This window comes from Marmota flaviventris, chromosome 6 (assembly GCF_047511675.1).
Source record: "Marmota flaviventris isolate mMarFla1 chromosome 6, mMarFla1.hap1, whole genome shotgun sequence".
NCBI lineage: Eukaryota > Metazoa > Chordata > Mammalia > Rodentia > Sciuridae > Marmota > Marmota flaviventris.
Window position 1 is genome coordinate 13,794,649 of NC_092503.1, and position 23,711 is coordinate 13,818,359.

A 23,711-nucleotide genomic window follows, 5' to 3' on the forward strand; every position below is an offset into this window, starting at 1 on the left:
CTCGTAGAATGAATTTGGAAGTTCTCCCTCTTTTTCTATTTCCCGAAGTAGCTTGAAAAGTATTGGTATTAGTTCCTCTTTAAAGGTTTTGTAAAACTCTGCTGTATACCCATCCGGTCCTGGGCTTTTCTTAGTTGGTAGTCCTTTGATGGTTTCTTCTATTTCCTCAATTGATATTGGTCTGTTTAGGTTGTCTATATCCTCCTGACTCAATCTGGGCAGATCATATGACTTAAGAAATTTATCTATGCCTTCACTATCTTCTAATTTATTGGAGTATAAGGATTCAAAATAATTTTTGATTATCTTCTGTATTTCTGAAGTGTCTGTTGTGATATTGCCTCTTTCATCCCGTATGTTAGTGATTTGAGTTCTCTCTCTTCTTCTCTTCACTAGCATGGCTAAGGGTCTGTCGATTTTGTTTATTTTTTCAAAGAACCAACTTTTAGTTTTGTCAATTTTTTCAATTGTTTCTTTTGTTTCGATTTCATTGATTTCAGCTCTGATTTTAATTATTTCTTGCCTTCTACTTCTTTTGCTGTTGTTTTGCTCTTCTTTTTCTAGGATTTTGAGATGAAGTATGAGATCATTTATTTGTTGGTTTTTTCTTTTTTTAAGGAATGAACTCCAAGCAATGAATTTTCCTCTTAGAACTGCTTTCAATGTGTCCCATAGATTCCGATATGTTGTGTCTGTGTTTTCATTAATCTCTAAGAATTTTTTAATTTCCTCCTTGATGTCTTCTATAACCCATTGATCATTCAGTAACCTATTGTTCATTCTCCAAGTGATATATTCTTTTTCCTTCCTTCTTTTATCGTTGATTTTCAGTTCCATTCCATTATGATCAGATAGGATGCATGGTATTATCTCTACTCCTTTGTATTGTCTAAGAGTTTCCCTGTGACATAATATATGATCTATTTTTGAGAAGGATCCATGTGCTGCTGAGAAAAAAGTGTAACTGTTTGATGTTGGGTGGTATATTCTATATATGTCAATTAAGTCTAGGTTATTAATTGTGTTATTGAGTTCTATGGTTTCCTTATTCAACTTTTGTTTGGAAGATCTGTCCATTGGTGAGAGAGGTGTGTTGAAGTCTCCCATGATTATTGTATGGTGGTCTATTAGACTCTTGAACTTGAGAAGAGTTTGTTTGATGAACATAGCTGCACCATTGTTTGGGGCATATATATTTATGATTGTTATGTCTTGTTGGTGTATGGTTCCCTTGAGCAGTATGTAGTGTCCCTCTTTATCCCTTTTGATTAACTTTGGCTTAAAATCTATTTTATTTGATATGAGTATGGATACTCCTGCTTGTTTCCGAAGTCCATATGAGTGATATGATTTTTCCCAACCTTTCACCTTCAGCCTATGTATGTCTTTTCCTATCAAATGCGTCTCCTGTAGGCAGCATATTGTTGGGTCTTGTTTTGTGATCCATTCTACTAGCCTGTGTCTCTTGATTGGTGAGTTTAAGCCATTAACATTTAGGGTTATTATTGAGATATGGGTTGTTCTTCCAGCCATATTTGTTTATTTATGTTACTAAACATGGTTTGTTTTCCACTTTGATTATTTTCCCCCCTTTAGTGTCCTACCTCCCACTGTTGGTTTTCATTGTTATTTTCCATTTCCTCTTCCTGTAATGTTTTGCCAAGGATGTTTTGAAGAGATGGTTTTCTAGCTGCAAATTCTTTTAACTTTTGTTTATCGTGGAAGGTTTTAATTTCATCTTCCATCCTGAAGCTTAATTTCGCTGGAAACACAATTCTTGGTTGGAACCCATTTTCTTTCAGTGTTTGAAATATGTTATTCCAGGATCTTCTAGCTTTCAGAGTCTGTGTTGAAAGATCAGCTGTTATCCTGATTGGCTTACCCCTAAATGTGATCTGCTTCCTTTCTCTTGTAGCTTTTAAAATTCTCTCCTTGTTCTGTATGTTGGGCATCTTCATTATAATGTGTCTAGGTGTGGGTCTCTTATGATTTTGCACATTCGGCGTCCTGTAGGCTTCTAGGATTTGGGGTTCTGTCTCATTCTTCAAGTCTGGGAAGTTTTCTCGTATTATTTCATTGAATAGATTGCTCATTCCTTTGGTTTGAAACTCTGTCCCTTCCTGTATCCCAATGACTCTTAAATTTGGTCTCTTGATGTTATCCCATATTTCTTGGATGTTCTGCTCATGGTTTCTTAACAGTCTTGCTGAGCTGTCTATGTTCTTTTCAAGTTGAAATACTTTATCTTCATTGTCTGATGTTCTGTCTTCTAAGTGTTCTACTCTGCTGGTAGTATTCTCAATTGAGTTTTTAAGTTGGCTTATTGCTTCCTGCATTTCTAGGATTTCTGTTTGTTTGTTTTTTATAACCTCTATTTCCCTGTATAGTTGATCTTTTGCTTCTTGGATTTGTTTATGTAATTCATTGTTGAAGTGATCTTTCATTGTCTGATTTTGCTGTCTGATGTCTTCCTTGAGACTCCAGATCATCTGAAGCATGTATATCCTGAATTCTTTATCTGACATTCCATCAGCTGCAGCTATTACCTCTTCTAAAGTTGAGTTGACCTGCAATGCTTGTGGTCCTTTCTTTCCTTGTCTCTTCATACTGTTCTCTTTCCTTTCTTCTTGGTGAAACTGTTGTGCTATTGAATTTTCCCCCTATATATTTATATTGGTCTTGTATAGTTGCAAAGTCTCCCTCGCAGGCACGGGCGGCGGCTCTGCCCCTCCGCCAATTGGGGCAATGTGCCTACCACGCCGGCAGGCCGCTGGGCCTGCTCTGCCAGTCGGTAGCAGGTCCGCCGTCCTTGCAGGCGCGGGCGGCGGCTCTGTCCCTCTGCAGGCCTCTGGGGCTGTACTGCCAGTGGGTCGCAGGTCCGCCTACTTTGCAGGCGTGGGGGGGGGGGCGGCTCTACCCTTCCTCAGGCCACTGGGCCTGTTCTGTCTCTCGGTTGCAGGTCTGACCTGTTCTGATGGTGGTCTCAGTTCCGACTACCTTGCAGGCGCGGGGGGAGGGGGCGGCTCAGCCTCTCAGCAGGCGGCTGCTCCTCTTCTGCCGGTGGGTCGCAGGCCCGCCTACCTTGCAGGAGTGATTGGAAGCTCTGTCCCGCCCTGGGCCACTGGGCCTTTTCTGTCGGTGGTCACCCTTCCCCTACCTGGCAGGCGAGGGGGGTGGGGGGCGGCTCTGCCCCTCAGCAGGCCACTGGGCCTGCTCTGTGATTGGTCCCAGTTCCGTCTACTATGCCAGCGCAGGGGGAGGGGGCGGCTCAGCCTCTCAGCAGGCGGCTGCTCCTCTTCTGCCAGTGGGTCGCAGGCCCGCCTACCTTGCAGGAGTGATTGGAAGCTCTGTCCCGCCCTGGGCCACTGGGCCTTTTCTGTCGGTGGTCACCCTTCCCCTACCTGGCAGGCGAGGGGGGTGGGGGGCGGCTCTGCCCCTCAGCAGGCCGCTGGGCCTGCTCTGTGTTTGGTCCCAGTTCCCTCTACTATGCCGGCGCAGGGGGAGGGGGCGTCTCAGCCTCTCAGCAGGCGACTGCTCCTCTTCTGCCGGTGGGTCGCAGGCCTGCCTACCTTGCAGGAGTGATTGGAAGCTCTGTCCCACCCTGGGCCACTGGGCCTTTTCTGTCGGTGGTCACCCTTCCCCTACCTGGCAGGCGAGGGGGGTGGGGGGCGGCTCTGCCCCTCAGCAGGCCGCTGGGCCTGCTCTGTCTTTGGTCCCAGTTCCCTCTACTATGCCGGCACAGGGGGAGGGGGCGGCTCAGCCTCTCAGCAGGCGGCTGCTCCTCTTCTGCCGGTGGGTCGCAGGCCCGCCTACCTTGCAGGAGTGATTGGAAGCTCTGTCCCGCTGCGGGCCACTGGGCCTTTTCTGTCGGTGGTCACCCTTCCCCTACCTGGCAGGCGAGGGGGGTGGGGGGCGGCTCTGCCCCTCAGCAGGCCGCTGGGCCTGCTCTGTGTTTGGTCCCAGTTCTCTCTACTATGCCGGCGCAGGGGGAGGGGGCGGCTCAGCCTCTCAGCAGGCGACTGCTCCTCTTCTGCCGGTGGGTCGCAGGCCCGCCTACCTTGCAGGAGTGATTGGAAGCTCTGTCCCGCCCTGGGCCACTGGGCCTTTTCTGTCGGTGGTCACCCTTCCCCTACCTGGCAGGCGAGGGGGGTGGGGGGCGGCTCTGCCCCTCAGCAGGCCGCTGGGCCTGCTCTGTGTTTGGTCCCAGTTCTCTCTACTATGCCGGCGCAGGGGGAGGGGGCGGCTCAGCCTCTCAGCAGGCGACTGCTCCTCTTCTGCCGGTGGGTCGCAGGCCCGCCTACCTTGCAGGAGTGATTGGAAGCTCTGTCCCGCCCTGGGCCACTGGGCCTTTTCTGTCGGTGGTCACCCTTCCCCTACCTGGCAGGCGAGGGGGGTGGGGGGCGGCTCTGCCCCTCAGCAGGCCGCTGGGCCTGCTCTGTGTTTGGTCCCAGTTCTCTCTACTATGCCGGCGCAGGGGGAGGGGGCGGCTCAGCCTCTCAGCAGGCGACTGCTCCTCTTCTGCCGGTGGGTCGCAGGCCCGCCTACCTTGCAGGAGTGATTGGAAGCTCTGTCCCGCCCTGGGCCACTGGGCCTTTTCTGTCGGTGGTCACCCTTCCCCTACCTGGCAGGCGAGGGGGGTGGGGGGCGGCTCTGCCCCTCAGCAGGCCGCTGGGCCTGCTCTGTCTTTGGTCCCAGTTCCCTCTACTATGAAAATGTTAGTTCTTTCACGTTTTAAATTCCCAAATTTATTCATGATCCATAGCTATTATAACTGTATGGTGCTACACTGGCCATCCAAAGGGAACAATTTAAATATGTCTTTTCCAACAAAATTTATAAAATGTTTGATTTTTTTAAATTGGAGAAATTAGTATAAATAATATTAATATTCATATTGATTGTATTCATTTGCAATTTCACATTTTCTCTCATTTTGTCAAATAGAATAAACTGTATTTAAACCCCATTGGTTCAATCTTTATGATATCTAGCTGTAAAATATATGGGTTGGAACTAGACCCTTTGAGGGGAAAAAAATTGGTCTCAGCCATTTTTAAGTGTTTCTATAAATGGTGTTTCTTTTCAATATGCAATGAGCAATCCTTTTTCCATCTGCCAGCCTTATATTTGTAGATCTCTCAAGCATAGGCACCAAATATTTCAAACACTGCCTTTGGAATGACCTCAGGCATAATATAGGCATCTTCTTACTCTTTAGAAGAACTGGTTAAAAAAAGAAAAAAAAGTCTTAAAACATTATTCAGGTTTTCTATTAATTTCCATGGCTACTGTAACAAAGTACAGTATATTGACTTGAAATGAGAATTTTCCTCTTTCACAGTTTGGAAGGAAGAAGGCCATGTTCCTTCTCAGACTCCAGCAGGAATCCTTTCTTGTCTGCTTGGCCTCTGGAGGTGGCCTGCAGTGCTTCATATTCCTTAGCTTGCATCTCTGCAGTCTCTTCCCCTGTGCATGCCTGTGTCTGTGTCAGGATTACCTCATTATATAAAGACACCTGTCATAGTGGATGGGGACCAATGCTACTGACCTCGTTGTAACCTGATTACTTCTCTGAAGACCCTCTTTCCAAATAAGGTCACATTCTGCAGTGCAGGCATTGAGATTTCAATATATATTTGGGGCCATAAGAGATCCATTAAGAGCATTTTGTTTTAATACAAAGTTAGATGCATAGCCTTTAAAAGGAACACGGGATTTTCCTTGTTCTTTTAAAAAGCAACCCGTAGTAATTACAACTTGAATGATGTCTGCACAGTCATAGAAGATCACTTTCCTAGTTGCTTTCATCTTCTCCAGTTATCTTTTCGCCAACAGTGGTGAAAGGTAGCATGGAAACACTTTGTGGATTGAATTTCTCTCCCATCTGTTTCCTTGCATGCACTTTGGTGGAACTGCTAGTGAACTAATATAAGATAATAAGGGCCAAAGAGGGAAAGGCAAATGTAATTATTCACCCCGGAAATCACTATTTAGTTTTTTTTTAAAGCTACATTAAACATGTGAGGTGATGAATATGTTGTTACCTTGATTTAATCATTTCACAATGTGTTAAAACCTCATTTTTACATTCTAAATATATACAATTTTATGTGTCAATTATGCCTTAATAAAATCAGGGAAAACACATGTATTTTGATTTTGTTAACCCTAAACATACTGATAAATTAGTTATTTCCAAATATGCATTTAAAAATTAGAAAGGAAAAAATCACCATTTCAAGATGAATAGCATTTATTAGTTTAAGGGGTATAATTCATTGATAACATGGAAATAAGTCCTACAAAGTTTTTTACAGTTAATAAACATTTAAATAATATTTTTCAAAATTCCTTCTTTAGAAATATATCTTATTTATTCATACATTCATTAACAAGTATTTTTAAATGCTATTTAATCAGGCAATATTTGAGGTACTGAGCATGTAGCAGTGAATAAAATAGAGAAATAATCTATGTATTTTGGATCTTACATTCTAATGGGGGAGATGAGCAGAAGAGGAGATGACAAAAGTGTTCTGTTGAGAAAAGACTGAAGAAGAGCAAGTTGAGAAGGGAAATAAGTTGGGGGTCATTGAAGTCGTCATCCAGGCCAGGGACTGGTGACTTGGACCAAGATACTGGCGGTAGAGGAGATAAGAGATGGCTGGATTCTGGATGAATTTTGAAAAAGAAAACAAAAACAAAAACAAGATTTGTTAATGAGTCACATATTTTGTGTGAACAAAAGGTATCAAGGACAATACCAATATTGCACAGAATAAAGGAAATGACTTGAAGATTGTGCTTCTTTTATACTACATAGTGAAAATAACTTTTATTATATCTGAGAATTATTAAGAGCAGGGTTTTCCTGAGCTGATTGAAAGCTGGGCTAAAGGGAAGTTATTGCCTTTTGAGATATTTATTCAGAACTGAATTAAATAATCAAGGAAGTGGAAATGATTATGCTATCCATCATGGAAAATGAAAAAGAATGGAAACTACATTCGTATCTTTGCCAAATAGAGGTGGAAAATAATCACAATAGGTCTTTCATAAAGGCACTGGCAGAGAAACAGATGACACAGAAAGTTTTAAAATTACTTCTCGTTTCCAGAGATATTGGGAACTTTCAATTCGATGTTCTGAATAATATAACAAATCCTTTCAGACATCAAGTGAATTTTATTTGGCCATCATCTGTGGTTATTATCGGCTTTATCGATCTGGTCCAAGGCTGTGTCAGCTTTCTGAGGTGTTTCAGTGTGGTGGGCTGTTTGCCAGCCTCTGGGGAGGTGACTTGCTTCACATCCACTGGTCAACCTCTCTTCCCTTACCACCTTCTCTCTGTTCCTGCTGTTTGGCTCTTGTCCCCACCCTGCGGATGACCATCAGAACATGGAAAAGCTCGAGACTGGACCTGGGGTGGGAATTCTCCTCCCCGCTTCTCTTCTGGGTCTGTGTTTCTAACTGAACTTTAGTTAAATGGGAAGTCATGGTTTATCTGGGTCCAGAAGTGAGGCACCACAGTGCACACAGGGCTCAGGGATGCTCAGAATGTGTCCTGAGAAGCAGCCCTTGCCTTAAGACCTCCCACACAGTGCACAGAGGGACATTTTGTGTGCATCTGAGGCAGCACACAAGACTGATAGTGCTCAACAGTGAGCGTCTCACCGGAGGTGGTTTTCAGTGGGTTGGGCTTTCTGCTAGACATTTTCTAGTTCTATTTTATTGGTATCACAAGGTATCCAGCAATCACAAATATTGAGTCATAGGGTGTGTGTTTAGTATTTTAAAGTACATAGCTTTCTGTGTTGTGAAATGTTTTGAGAGTTCTTCCCCCCAAAGAAAAAGCATTTGGTAGAAAACTAAACAAGATGATGGTGAGGACCTGGATTGTTCTGGCAGAAGAGAGGTTGATTTTACTCTTGTGGTTGCTAAGGGCTAAATCTTGAATGCTGAAAAATCTACTTTATAGCTGTGTGGTTTTGATTACTAGGAACTCTAAGATGGTAGAAAATGTATAGATATTCACCTATGAAATGGTGATATACTAATAGTGTTTCAAAGTAGGTTTTTATTTTTTTGCATGATAGAATCTATAGAAAACTATGGTAGTTTCTGAAAAAAATAAAAATAAATAAAATTTCCAAAGAACCTACCAGTTCTACTTCTGGCTATATATCTAAAAGAACTGAAAATAGGGTGTTGAAGAGATATTGATACATGTATGTTCATAGCAGCATTATTCCCAGTATCCAGATGGGAGAACACCTTGCATCCACTAACACAGAGATCAATACAAAAAGTGTGGTATCTATGTAAAAGAAAAAATGCTATTCAACCTTAAAAAGGAAATAAATTCTGTCATCTGTGAAATGATGGATCAACCTTGAGAACTTTATGCTAAATGAAATAAGCCAGTCACTAAATGACAAATCTATATGATTCTACTCATATAAGGCATCAAGAATAGTCAAAATTATTGAAAAGAAAGTAGAGTGTTGCTTGCCAGGAGCTGGGAGGAAGTAGAAATGCTGTCATTCAATGTGTGTAGCCTTTCAGTTTTGCAAAATGAAAATACTTCTGGAGATGGTAGCACAGTAATATGGAAATAACCCACTACTGAACAATTACACTAAAAAATTGTTAAAATGGTAAACATTTTTAATGTGCATTTTTGCACAATTAAAATTTATAACTTAGAATAGCAAAGACATACAATCAGATTCCTTTGAAAATGCTCATTCCTATCTTACAGAATGAATTGATTTGGGGTCACTTGTAGGAATCTCATCATTGGATGTGGGGAGGTTCTGAAATATAGTTTGACTCAGAACAATTTTTCATACTAATAAATTTAGACATGTGTCAGTCATGTTCCATTTGTGAATAAAATTAGTTTTAGATGGTTTAACCCAGAGGAGAGGTCTATTGAGAGGATTCTAGGTGCTTCAGAGTATGAGAAAAAGATTAATTAGCAGGAAAGGGTTAACTCAGAAGCCCTGTGTTGTTTAAACTGTGCACATTCCAGAGAAAAGCCTATCTTAGTAATGGCCCTGGCTGGCTATAGAGAGATAACCACTGAGCACTTGGCATATTTTGCTTCTCTATATCTGTGACCCTATGCCATACTATGTTTATAGTGAGTATCTGTTTTTGTGTTAGGGGGTTTGGCTGTGCTGTACCACTTTAAATAGATTGTTTATATTACCAATCTTATTTTGGTTAACATTTTTTTTTTCTGGGGTTGGGAGTGAGAAAGAGGGCTAGAGTCTGAGTAGCTGATGCCCATCACACGGGAACTGTGTGTCCCCAATAAAAATCCCAGACACTTAGGTTTGGCTTAGTTTCCCTGGTTGGCAACAATTTGTGTTGTCAAACATCATTGTTAAAAAAATAAAGTGCATCTCCATGTGACTCTGCTTCAGAGGGGGCAGGTCACTCACCTTGGAAATTGTGTGAATGCATTTTCCTGGACTTCACTCCATGGGAATGCACCTCTCCCCTTTGCTGATTTTAATCTATATCCTTTTGCTATAATAAACTGTAGGCGGGAGCTTAATAGTTTTTCTGAGTTCTCTAAATCCTAGAGAATCACAAAGCCTAAGGGTGGTTTTGGAGACCCTAACACACGGGTAACTCAGTATTGAAAAAGTCAGACATGGAGTAGCTTGGGACCTCAGTACCAGGAACCTGATGATGAGCAGGAGGCGATTTGGTCCCAGCCATCTTTTAGATCCACGCAGAGAATGTGACAGGCCCAGCTCAGGGCAGAGTAGAAATATGATCATTAGGAGACATGATAACCATGATAACATATATTTATACACATGATGTTTTCTTCTTTTGATTTTAGTATTTCTTAAATCCATATTTAGAAGTGGCTTTTTACTATTAATCTTTTTGTTTCCAGTAGAGTGGAAGGCACTTGATTTGATTAGTCAATAATTTTCTTATTATTAAATAAAAGTCATGTTCGTAGGTTTGTGCATTGTTCTGAAAAATTAAAGTGAGTGCCTGAATTTTTGTACTAGGCTTTCTGTCTAAAAAGGAGGCTCAAATTATAATAAACCTAGACTCAAATCTCCAGTCACTTAATAGTGGTGTGATTACTGGCCAATACCTTAGTGAAGCTGGGATTCAGATTCCTTGCTTTTAGAGAGAGGGGAGCTTTCCCACATGCGGTGGTGTGAATATGAAGTGAGATAACCCGGAGTCCACACAACAGTGTTCAACACATTTAGACAGTCAGTAATATTTTACTAATTCTTCTTTATTCTCCTTCCCCTATTCAATCAGCTACTAAATTTGAGTGAATAAATATCTTAGCCATAGAAACATCTACTAAATATTAGAATTCATGTATATAGTTTATATGACTTTTGCCTTCTTTCCCTTATGCAACAGCATTGTTATAATTTGTACTTATTTATTTATTGTACTGATTCTTGAACCCAGGGAACATTCTATCACATTCAGGCCCTTTTTTTTTTTTTAAATTTGAAAGAGGGTCTCACTAAGTTGCAGAGACTGGCCTTGAACTTGTGATCCTTCTGCCTCAGACTCCTGAGTAACTGTGACTACAGGTATGCAATACCATGTCTGGCTCATTTTATTCATGATTTTTCTTTTCTTTTTTTTTTTTTTTAATTTTTTATTGTTGGCTGTTCAAAACATTACATAGTTCTTGATATATCATATTTCACAATTTGATTCAAGTGGGTTATGAGCTCCCATTTTTACCCCATATACAGATTGCAGAATCACATCAGTTACACATCCATTGATTTACATATTGCCATACTAGTGTCTGTTGTATTCTGCTGCCTTTCCTATCCTCTAATATTATTCATGATTTTTCAATGTGAACATTTCTTAAGCTTTCATTTCATGCCAATAGTTATTTCTGAAATCTTTTTTCATCGAATCATTCTCCTAACCTCTTAGGGAATGTAATTATTCTTCAGGGCATACAACTAACAGGTAGGATAACACATATGGCCATCCTTTCACAATAAAATCATAAAAGCAGGTGGCAAATAGGGGCTAAATATATGATGGTGCTTACAGACCAGTGAATAGACACACAGGGTGTGCACACACACACATGCACAAACACACAGGAGGAGAGAATATTTCCCCAAAGAGAGGAAGCGGTCAGAAAAAATGTCTAAGATACCTGTGGCTTCAGATTTCACAAAGTTCAAGAAGAAACCTCCTTAAAGTCCTCGGAGAACACGTGTGAGTTCTGTTATGTGTCATCAGGGGGCTGCTGTAGTAAGAATGAAAGGGGAGGAGAAATAGAGAACATGGAGCTGTGAGGTCTGTTCAGTCACAGATGAACCACAAGGGACTCGCCTGCAGCACCAGCCCTCAGAGGCAGAGGCCTGCAGCCTTGAGTTTGTAGGGTTTTTTGGGTCACCCAGTCATTTTAGAGCAAAATGCATGGTTTAGACATGATTTGAAAAAAGCTTCTGGAAGGGTGGCACTGAAGGGAAGTTCTTCTCTTGTCTCTCTGTCTTCCTCTGCCCTCAGGGAGACAGGAGTCCATTCCTAGAATGATGTCAGGCCCAGCATGAATAGGTGATAGTTCCACCTGCTAAGTGTGATTGCTATGGCCATGGGGGTGGAAATTCTCCAGATACCTCCAAAACTTATCACAGTTTTACACTGATTTAAAAAAAGGAGGAGGAGGAGGAGGAGGAGGAGGAGGAGGAGGAGGAGGAGGAGGAGGAGGAGATAATTATGATCTTGTAAAGTGCTCAACTGTTTGCTATCCAGTGCTTGAAAGCAATAAGAACAAAATCACACTGTCCTTATTTTCCATCAAGCTGGGCTTCAATCAATTATCTTCATTTCTATCTCTTTTTTTGGCCTCTAGCCCTATGACCTTCATTCAACCAAAGTAGTCATATTGATACAGTATTTTGTATGTGACCGGAGACAAAGTTAGCTAGAAGATTTTCTATTACAATGTTGTTGCAAAGAATAGAGATGAACTAATCAGGACAAGAAAAAGCTCCCCTATTGTTCATGAAGTATGTATAAACAATGCCTCAGGCAAAGTGGCATTGCCCAAGCACCTGCTACATATTGGACAATATGTAGGAGAGGACATTTACCTGGAAGGAGGGACTCAAGTGTCCTGTCTATGCAGGCAAACTTCCGTGAAGAGCAAAGGACTTAGGATGGAATTGGCCCCAGCTCTAGTACCTAGCCAGCTCCTGTGAAGGAGGCAGTTTTGTCATAGGCAGAGGCCTGTGGGTCACTGACCTGTCTAGCTGTAACTGCTGATTTGAAGGCCAGTTCAGCCAGCACTATGGAGCATGTGTTCTTCAAAGTGGAAGAGACCTGTGCATGTTTAGTGGCATGGATACATGCATTCAATCACATTTTGGGGGGGTGTCAGATTTCTTTGAATATTTATTATTTCAAGGGAATTTCCTGTTTTCTTTAACTTTCTTTACATATTCACATTAAAATATTATGTGAAAAACTTAAATTGTATTTATTCACTGTATATATCACACATTTATGAACTTTTCCCTCATTGTTTTATTTCATTTAAACTATATGGATACTTTGAATGATAGATTATATTTGTAATGACTGTCTATGGTCATTGTAATAATTTTGATTCTTATTGCACCAAAGAGTTTTCATTGTAATGGCTCCTTTTGTTCTAGATAACTTTTATTTATATGCTTGGGCTATAAAATCACTCTTACATTTTTGCTCTATAAGTAAGAAGCAGTGTGAGGGGTGGGATCCAAGAGGGAATGATTGAAAATGAAAACTGTTATTTTTGAACATGTATTTCGCAGCATGAGAACAAAATGTGTTCAGCTGTTCATTTTATAGAGAGAAAAATACTTTTAAAATTAGAATTATACCACTCAGAGTCTTTAATTCATGCAGTCAGAAGAGAAATATAAATGCTCCATATGTAGAGAAGAAAGTCAATTTCAACAAAACATGGTGTTTAAATAGCTCTCCATAGAACATATTTATTTAAAGAAAGGAAGACAGTTGATGGTCAGCAGTCAAGAATTAAAGTCTGCGACTAGATTTAACAAGAATCAGACAAGAATGGAGCTGGAACTCAGAATGACGAAAGTGTTCCAATTCTGTGAGATGGCTGTGAGCCCCTCCCTTCTATTGACCATCAACATTAGTACCACCACCTCTTTGCTTCTTCTGAGCCAGGATAGGCTCTAATTCATGGTTCCGTGAACACCAGTGTGTTGAACACTTGAATGACTTTCTTTAAAAAAATGAAAGACTCTCATGAATTAAACATGGGAGTTGGTTCATTTATCCAGCAGAGGTGATGGGTCTGCTCTGATCAGCCTGTACTTTTGTACTTATGCTCCTTTTGGGTTTTGTGCTGTCTCAAGAGAAGTTTTGCTAGATGTGCAAACAAAACAAACCAGCCTCCTGACCTCAGGAGTATCAATGAGCCTGTGACCTTGGCAGCCCCAATAGCACTATCACAGCAGGTCACTGAGCTAAGAGTTGCCTTGGTGGGAATGTCCCACAGAAGGCCTTCATCTTGTTAAGCCCCAGTAAGTGGTGGTCACTCACAGTGAAGTGATGAGGTTGGTCCAGTTCGTCTAGGATGCCTCCTGCTGTCCTTCAGGTCTGCTTTACTCTTTCTTATAGGCTGATGGTGACTGCTTTTCTTTCCTTTTTCTTGTACCATCCAATCCTGTAAAATATCTCTTTCTACAAAGCAGTCAGTATTCATGTTAAAGCCCAAGCATTAAATCTTGAGGTTTTGGAATGTTGAGTTTTATCTCCACTGGATGGTTTTTCTTCTTGCAGTTATCAGAAGGTAATTGGCAATTATATTCAAAATAAAGAATTAAAGGGCCTGGTGTATTTCAAAAAAAAAGTAAAAGGAAATAAGGTTTATAGAGATTTCTCCTACAAGATCCCTCAAAAGAGCAAGAATGGAACCACAATATGACCCAGTTATCCCACTCCTTGATATTTATACTTAAGAACTAAAATCAGCATACTATAGAAATGCAGGCACATCAATATTTATAGCAGCACAATTCACAATAGCCAAGTTATGGAACCAGTCCTGATACCCATCAACAGATGAATGGATAAAGAAAATATGGTATATATACATCATGAATGTTTTAGACCACTTTTTTTTTTGTCACTGTGACTAAAAGACCTGAAAGAACAATGTAGAGGAGGAAGAGTTTATTTTGGCTCTCAGTTTCAGAGGTCTTAATCCATAGATGGCCGACTCCATTGCTCTGAGCCCAAGGTAAAGAGAACATCATGGCAGAGGGCATAGTGGAATAAAACAGCTCAGGATATGGCAACAAGGAAGCAGAGAAATCTCTGCTCACCAGGGACAAAATATATACCCCAAACGCATGCCCCCAGTGTCCCACCTCCTTCAGCCATACCTTACTTGCCTACAGCTACCACCAAATTAACCATATCAGTGGTCTACTCCATTTACCAGTTTACAACTCTCATAATCTAATCATTTCACCTTGAATGTTCTTGTATCGTCTCACACATCAGCTTTTGGAAGACACCTCAAACCTAAACCGTAAATAGCAATGAAGTTTTACCCAACCATAAACAAAAATAAAATCTTGTCATTTGTGGGTAAATAGATAGAATAGGAGAACATTTATAATTCAGACTCAGAAAGTTGAGTATTAAATATTTTCTCTCTTATGTGGAAGCTAGAAAAAAAAAGGGGGACTGAAGTGTGGGAAACCATCAAAATGGAAGGGAGATCAGTGGAGTAGAGGAGGAGGGTTGAGGAGGAGGGGAAGAACAAGAAAGGAATGGAGTTGACTAAACTATGCTAGGTACAGATGTGAATGTACCTTTGCAAATTCCATCATTTTGTGTACTTTGAAGTATCAATTTGTAAAAATACTATATAGCCAGGTACAGTGGTAAATGCCTGTGATCCCAGTGATTTAGGAGGCTGAGGCGGGAAGATCATAAGTTTGAGGCCAGCTTGGGCAACTTAGTGAGCCTCAAAATAAAAATTTAAAAGATCTGAGGGTGTAAAGCACATCTGGGTTCAATCACCAGTATGATAGATAGATAGATAGATAGATAGGTAGATAGACAGACAGACAGATAGATAGAGGAAGGTCAGTAGAAGAGTGGGGATATAGGTGGGGAAGAAGGCCACAGTGTTGGGAGTCGCCCCGGGTCCAAAGACTAACTTTCCCATCCCCTGAGAAGAGCCATCCAATGGTGAACCCTGCTGACTCACATGATCCTTACCCACCAATCAGACTAGCCCTGCTGGCTCACATGATCCTTACCCACCAATCAGAAAGCACCCCATGCCAACTGTCAAACCGTTCAACCATTAAACTGTCATAATTGTCAAACCACCCCAGCTCTATAAATAAATATGCAGAGCTGTTCCTCAATAAACGGGCATTTTCTCTGACGACAAGCCTTGTTCGTTCTTTCACATGGAGTTACTGGGGACTGAATAGGGCAAATGATATTCCATGCATGGATGATCATGTCAAAATAAACTTGACTATTGTGTATAGCTAGGATGCACTAATAAAAACATAATTTCTTTTCTCCTACAAATTTCACCATGAGCAGCATTTTGATTTTACAGCGGAAGCCCCCTATGGTGGTGGATGATCTTTTTGAAGACATGAAAGATGGTGTCAAACTGCTTGCTCTCCTAGAGGTCCTGTCTGGTCAGAAACTGGTAAGATTTTTGTTGTTATTGTCTTTTTTTTTTTTAAACCAAACTTGTCAATTAGTTTTATTTGGAATTTGGGGATTGCAGGGTTGAAAGAGTAGCAGGTCCTGCCCACAAGAGAGAAAGTTCTCTTTTGTAAATGATAAGATACTGGAAACCGTGGTTTATTGGTCATTTCTAGGAGCAAGCAATAAATTTCCTTTTGTTCTTGCAAATTCCCAATGGACTGAAAACATATTAGTAATGATAACTTGAGAAGTAGGAATAAAGAACAGAATAAAAAATAAAGAACCTTAGAATCATAGACATGGCTAACTATTGCATCTGCATGGTATCAGGAAGATTTGCTGCACATTAATATCCACCTCACTTAAATGTTTGCTTTTCATTGGAAAAGATTGTTAGTCCATCTTTATGTATTTATACAGTTGTTTGTTGAAAATTGAGCTTGAAAGTAATGTGGCATTTTCATACTCTTGTCAACATCCTCTGTCATCAATCATTTGTAACAAGAACAGCATGTTCACAGTCATTTTTTTTATATGCCACAGAACAGAGTGAAAAACAACATTGACAGTGAGCTATAAATTATATTTTTCAGGACATTATTGAATAATAAAAAATTTATTTTTCTTGCATATGTCTTTTCAGAGTAGAAGAACAGTAAGTAGTTTATTAACATAAATTATTTATAAATTAAGGTTTACTGTAATTGGTAAAAGGAATTCAGGAAGTATTGTCCAGAGTGATCTATAACACACTGAACCGAAGATCAGAAATTGGCAGTACTTTTTTTTCTTTATCTCTTATATCTTGGCAATCATTATTACTTGGATAATTAGATTTTTAAGAGTGTTTTTGACTGAGCATAACTTTCCAGGTAATTTTGTGTAGGGAGTCAGTCATCAAAATAACTTAAGAGACATTTGTTGAAAAACGCAAATCGGTACGATTTTGGGGTCCACCATTCATGTAACTGGATTCTCACAGAAGCAGATGCATTTGGTGAACTGGTCTCGTCTGAGCTCGTCTTTGATTTCAGCTTTGTCAGTAGTGGACATTTCCCCAAACACTTTGACAGCATCTCACCTCAAGTGCTAGTAGCATCTCTCTGGATTCCTGCCTGAGGGCTTTTATCAAAGCCACAAGTTGACAAGGCTTTCCTGAAGTATAAGAGAGCTAACAGTCCCACAGGATCCCCAACCAACAGAGATAGGAGTCTGTGAATAAATGTTCAGCTTTGAATTTTTATGAGGGGCAATTTTTAGACATGTCTCAGAATTCTCCATAGGCCCTCCAGTGGGACTGAGCTCCAGTTACCCACAGAGGTAAATTCCAGTAACACTCCTTGTATTGACTTTCCCTACTTTCCATCTCAATCTTCACACATCCGCACCATGTGACTAGGAAAGAGCTTGCTAAGTCCCTGTCACAAGCTCTGCTTTGGGATGAACCATACAGAACATATATGAATAGACAATTTGGAATATAGACATATTCATGAGCACAACAAATCAAATAAGCACCAGGGTATAAGAGCTATTAGACTGAAATATTGATTATCTTAAATACCTGGCCATCTTCCAAATCTCCTGAATTCAGCTATTTATCTGAAGGTTGAAAGAGCCTTGATATGACTATTCAAGAAGTGTATCTGTCATAGTTTCAAAAATAATTCTGCCAATGTACTTTCCCAACAGTCTATAGAAATCTTGATGGACATTTAAGTGCCAAGCTAGATAATTCTAGAAAAAGTGTATATATTTGACTGGACAATCTTACTTCTGTTTAAATGTCCTACACATTCAGACATAGTTAGAACTGTGGAATCCTAAAGCTGGAGAGGTTTTCTGAATGAAACTCAGCATTCTTATTTAACAGGGAGGGAAACTGAGATATAGAAGGGCAATTTCCAGTGTAATCTTTACTATTTATTTATTTATACAGAGCCCTTCAATAGTTTGAATTACACAAATTGAATTTTTTCTGAAATTATAAATATGCTTTAGCAGTGGTGATTTTGATTTAAATTTTGTACATGTGAACATTATGGTTCAGGAGCACACAGAGAGGAAGCATTGTATAAAGAAATGAGCATACTGGGCAATCTTTTAGGGTTTTTGAAGGGAGAATGTGAGCAAGTGCATTTCCTCAAGAGTGTTCACATGGTCAGGAACTCTACAGCCATCCAAGGGGCAGAACCATTGTAAACGCCATAGTTAACCCCAGAGTGCACATAGCCCCTGCCTCTGGCTCTGACCATGATAATCCAGAAAATGTGGCCAAAGGAATAAGCATCCTATTCACTGGCCCTATCCCAGGGTGAGTGCAATCTCAATATCTTAGTACCCTTTAATAGCCTTTTGTGACTCCCTTGTCTATGATTTATTTAAAATTTTAGGGGGTTTTAAATTTTAAAATTATTTATTCTTGTATTTCTCTACATACCTGGAATGCTAATTGTGAAGCATTCATTCTTTAACGAACTAATGATTATGCCTTTATTCACATGTAAACCACAGACTTTAATTTAATTTTGCCTGTGAGATATTTTTAAGAATGTGAGCAATTTCTATCAAAAAAAATAGGAACCATAGAATCAAATGAACAGATTAAGGACCACAGACAAACTTTTCTTTTCTTTTTCCTATTTTGGTGATTCCCGAAGTGTTTTTAGAAAGCCTCTTATACTTTGCACTCAAGAGAAGTCTAATAATTCACTTCAGAGTGCTCAATGGGCACTTTTAGGAACTCTTGAGCCTCCAAAGCTCCTTTACGTTCACCAGGTAACTATTAGTCATCAACCACATACGTAAATAGATAGGAAAAATACTAGAAAGAAAAAAGAAAAAGTTGGATCCTTATTCCATGGCCCACAAAAAGAATTACATCTACATGAATTAAGGACCTAATGGCAAAACACTTAAATATTTTAGCAGAAAATACAGGCAACTGTCTTAGACACTGGGAAAGGAAAAAAAGTCATTCAATAAGACAAAAAAAAATATTGCTATATTTAACCATGTTAAAATTAAGAACATCTAAAAAATCAATCACCTTGAAAAGAAGTGATTATATTTGTCCAAGACATTGAAAATTTATGTTGTGAAAGGCTTAGAAATATAATATAAAAAATACATAAAATATAGCTTTAAAACAAGAAGGGTACAAATGACCCACAGGAAACCTGGGCAAGAGATGGGAAAAGGCATTTTACAAAATAAACACACATTGCCAACGACCAGAGGAAGAGATGTGCACAGCATCGCTGTCTAGGAAAATGCAAATGAAGATCACATGGAAAGCAGTACATACATTTCACATTCATTCCATTCAAAAATATGTTTTAAATATATGTCAAAATAAAGTGTTGGAGAGAGTATGAGTCAACAGTGTCACTGGACGAGAGTGAGAAATAGTTTAATTTTTTTGGAAAAATTTGAAATTATTTTGCAAAAAATAAAAGTTGTGCTCCCTCTGACCTGATGGTTCTCCTCCAAGTATTATATATCCAAGACAAACTATGCTTGTACAAAAGGTGGTAAGTACAGGAATTATCCGTCAGCATAGATTATTATAACCTATATAATATAATATCATGGAAATAACCCAGGTTCACCTCAGAGGGAGAACATACACAGGGCACATTATCATTGTCAAAATGCGTGAAGTATGGATGAATCTCAGCAATATAATGTTACACAGAAAAGTAAGTTTCCAAGGATTAACACAGTGCTGATCTATGTAATGTTTAAAAATCAAGGGAATGTTCATTAAGGATGCATCTGAATGAACTGGATCCATAAAAAAAGGAAATTTTAGGACTGGATTTAATGTGGTGGTTGTCTTGGGGAGAGAAAGAACAAGAGGATAGGGATAGAAGGATGTGATGATGTGGACTGATGTGGTTTTCTCTCACTGAATTGTGTGTCTTGGCTTTCTTTTAGTTGGCAGATTAATGGGTATTTTTTTTTTTTTTTGCCTTGCAAAAATAAACTAAATAAGTGGGCTGGGCATATGGACAGATAAAAAGCTAAGTCATGTATAACAGTTTCCCAGTGAAGAATAAATAAAAGTTTAAGAAGTGTATCTTCTACTTTAATATTTCTTTAAAATCACACCATTATATTATTACACAATACACTAGTAATTGAAATGAAAAGATACTCCATTTTGAATTTTAATGGGAAATTATTTAGAGCTCTAGGGCATCAAAAAAGAGAATAGTTTGTAAGTTTTCAGCCTGAGAGAGACTTCTTTGCCTCTGTGAGACTGGTATTGGCTGTGAATGTAAAGAAGGCAACAATATCAACTTCACTGAATTTATTTTGACTTTTCAAATTAATGGTGTGGCTCAAAGAAAGCACAAATACACTTTGGCGACCTTAGCACAGATGACAGAATATCCAGGTACTCAAACACAATGTTGTGTATAACATCTTCATTCTCACAATCCTGTATTTAAACCTTGGCTTGGCTTCATGTGTTTTTGGTCAATCAAATCAAGAGATGTCAGCACTATTGTCAGTATCTTTGCAGACCCCTATGACTGTAAAAAAAAAAAAAAATGGTGAGTGACCAGGAGTACGTTTCATATAAATATTTCCTGACCTGTAGGGACACCCATCTCCATATACAGCGTGGAACTCCATGAATGTCTGCTTTCTGGCATGCAGAAGCCCCAAAGGCAGCATTTACAGAGAAACTGGGAACAAATGTCTTTATAAGGCGGGTGCTTCAGGGTACAGAGGGATAGTGCTCCTTGGCATATTTGCTTACTGTTGAAGAAGTTGAATAATGTCAGTTGCTTTTGAATAGCTGAATAGCCTTCAAGTATAATTTTCATCCATTTAGATTTTTTTAAATGTGTGCTCTTTTTTGGTCCCTGTTCTTTCCCTTTTCACAGCCTTGTGAACAAGGACGTCATATGAAGCGAATCCATGCGGTGGCAAACATCGGCACTGCACTCAAGTTTCTGGAAGGAAGAAAGGTAGGAAATGATAGAGAACACTGGAAGATGGAGGCATGGGCAAAACAATGCTTCCAGAAGTAGCCATGGCATCAAAGCACTGCCAGTTATCTATGCAGCAAGGACACATGATATTATTATAAAATAATTTTGGATTTACAGTAAAGTTGCAAAAAAGGGTTTCACATCTACTCTTCACTCAAATTCCTCTGAAGTTAAAAATTTATACAACCATAGTACTATTATCAAAATAAGGAAACTAAAATGTTGTGATACTGTTAATGAAAGCACAGATGTTAGTCTAATTCCATCAAATTCCTCCCCGTTGCCTAGTTTTTGCCCCAGGACTCAATCCAGAATCACACAGGGCACTCGATCATCTCTTTATTCTATGAAGAGTCCTCATTCTTTTCTTGTCTTTCCTAACCTCTGATATTTTTGATACCATCGATCGGTTATTTGAACATAATGTCTCAATTTGAGTTTGTATGTTTTCTCATGATTAGATTGAAGTCATACATTGTTGGCAAGAATACCAAGGACGTGATGTTGTATTCTTCCAGCATATCACGTTAGTGAGCATAGAATTCTGAAATGCCATTGCTGATGAGGCAAACCTTGATCACTTGATATATAATGTAATGCCAAGACTATAAAGAGCAGAAGTTATTCAGCTCACAGTTCTGCAGGCTGGGGAGTCCGAGAGCGTGGTGCAGACACCTGTTCAGCATCTAGTGAGGGCCTTCTTGCTGCATTACAACATGGCAGAGACAGAAACTTGAGTAAGCATGGGTCAACGCAGCTTCCTTTTCCTATAAAGCCCCCAGTCCCATCAGGGCTACCCATCCCACCCTAATGGGCTTATCTGATCCTAATCACCCCCCAAAGGCTGCCTCATCAATGCCATTGACAAAACTTGAGGATTAAGTTTCTAACACATGATATTTGAAGGATGCATTCAGATCATAGCAGGTAGTGTCTGCCATGATTTCCATGATGTTATTACTGTTTTTCCACTTGATGAATAACTTAGAGGAGATCATTGAGACTGCTAAATCTCGGCTTCTCCTCCTAACTTTTGCTCACTGATTTTTTGCAAATAATTATTTGCAATAATTATTTCTGTACTCTTTGCCTACTGGTGATTTTGTGTTTCCCTCATTCTATCTACACTTATTGAAATTGTTCTGTAGGAAAAAAGATGTTCTTCCTTCTTCACTCTATTTATTGACTTATTCGACTACTTATTTCTTTCAGCATGGACTCATGTAAATTTGTTTTATTCAGACTTATCAAATATTGTTATTATCATTTCGTTGCTCAAATTGTTCCAGCTTTGGCCATGGAGAGCTCTTTGGCTGGCTTCTTCAAGAACAAGGAAGTGCTTAAAATGTTTCTGGTAACTACAGGTGATTCAGGCTTATATGTTCCTGCCGCAGTCCTAGAGTCAATCACTTCTCTAAGGAGGCTTTGTTCCTGTTACGGGTGAACGGTGTTCATAAACCTAGATCTAGGGTTTGCTCATTGCTACTGAGGTGATGTTGCTTCTAGGCTTTCCCAGCAGATAGGTCCAAAAGTACGTATGCTTACTCATTTCTGTATGTACACATGTGCTTGCCCCCCTACCTATCTGTATGCATACATATATGTACATATACATGTATGGTTTCTCCTGTGTGTGTGTTTGTATGCATATGTAAAAAAACAAAACATTAGTTCAAAATGATACATCTGATTCCAGCCTAATTCCATAAGGCTCATTCTAGCCTCACATGCTTATTTATTTCTGTTTTCTCCAATAATGAGAGCACTGGCTCTTATCCACAATATATTTGCTTATTTTTTGTAACCCTGCTATATGCATAAAATAGTTTTGGAATTGCTAGTTCATATTCTTGTCAGAAACAGGTTTACTAACTGGAAATCAGTACTTATTATAGTTCTTTTTCCCTTTAGCATTATATTACCCAGTCAGAAGACTATTTTCCAAATGTACTTTAGTTATTTCTAGTCTCCCACATCCTCTGCAGTGTGCTTGAATTAGCAATTTTTAATAGTTATGTTCTATTGTTATTGTGTAACACACTGAGCTCATGAGCATGCGCGTACACACACACACACACACATACACACGCACACACATCCTGCTTTACTTTATTTGTTTATTTATTTTTAATTTGGGGAAGACATTACCATGATTCTAATAGTAAAAAACACACTAGTAAAAAATTTTCTGATCTCTTTTCTTTCATCCCCATTCCCTGGCCTCTAACTCGATTTCCCACCTCTCCTAATCAATCTCTCTTGTTTCTTTTCAAATAAGATGTGTGTGCATATGCCCCCTCCTTTCCTACATGAAGGGTAGGATTCCATAGGTGTATTTTCTGTTTTGTTTTTTGAAGTGTATCTTGATAATCACCCCACCTACTTTAGCTTTTTCTACTTTGTGGAAATTTAGTATGTCTGTACTTGGCAATAGCAAAACCAGCTTTATAAACAGGTATCCATATACTTCTGGGAAAGGGAATAATTTGATTACTTCCTAACATCTACATGTACTAGGTTAATTCATTCACTTTATAAATGTACAAAACAGGAACTTGAAAAAAACTTAGATCCTGACCCTTAAATAACTTTTGTTTTGAAAAGTTGGCAATGCAGTGAACCAGGATAAAGTTGTTAGTCTTGCAAACTTCATGCCCTACACAGATTCTAGGAACTAGGACCATGTAGAAAAATACTTTTATCTCCTTATACAATATTGGGAAGTCTTTGCAAATCACTCTAACTTCATTATTATTGGAGAGTTTACCTTCTTCTTGCTCACCCTGTGTTAGCTTTTCATAGAAAGCAGAGTAAAGCCTTATGGAACAGGATACTAGAGGATTCCAGGATATTAAGTCTGCCATTTCCATTGTATAACAAGAATGCTTTAATTCATTCTGAGAAATATTTATTGGTTAGAATAGAAAAAAAAATTTCCTCCTGTTAATTAATATCTTGGAGAAAACTGTAAAG

The 23,711-nt window shown here is 39.4% G+C and overlaps 1 protein-coding gene across 10 annotated transcripts in view; it reads left to right on the forward strand.

Annotated features, from left to right (window-relative positions):
* The window catches only part of Syne1 (spectrin repeat containing nuclear envelope protein 1), a 436,344-nt gene that overhangs the window by 83,700 nt on the left and 328,933 nt on the right, over positions 1-23,711 (forward strand). For all 10 annotated transcript variants that reach the window (XM_071612898.1, XM_071612903.1, XM_071612905.1 and 7 more), the window contains exons 4-5: positions 15,635-15,730; positions 20,631-20,714. In XM_071612898.1, coding sequence (XP_071468999.1) covers positions 15,635-15,730; positions 20,631-20,714 — 180 coding nt within the window. The remainder of the gene's footprint in view (positions 1-15,634; positions 15,731-20,630; positions 20,715-23,711) is intronic.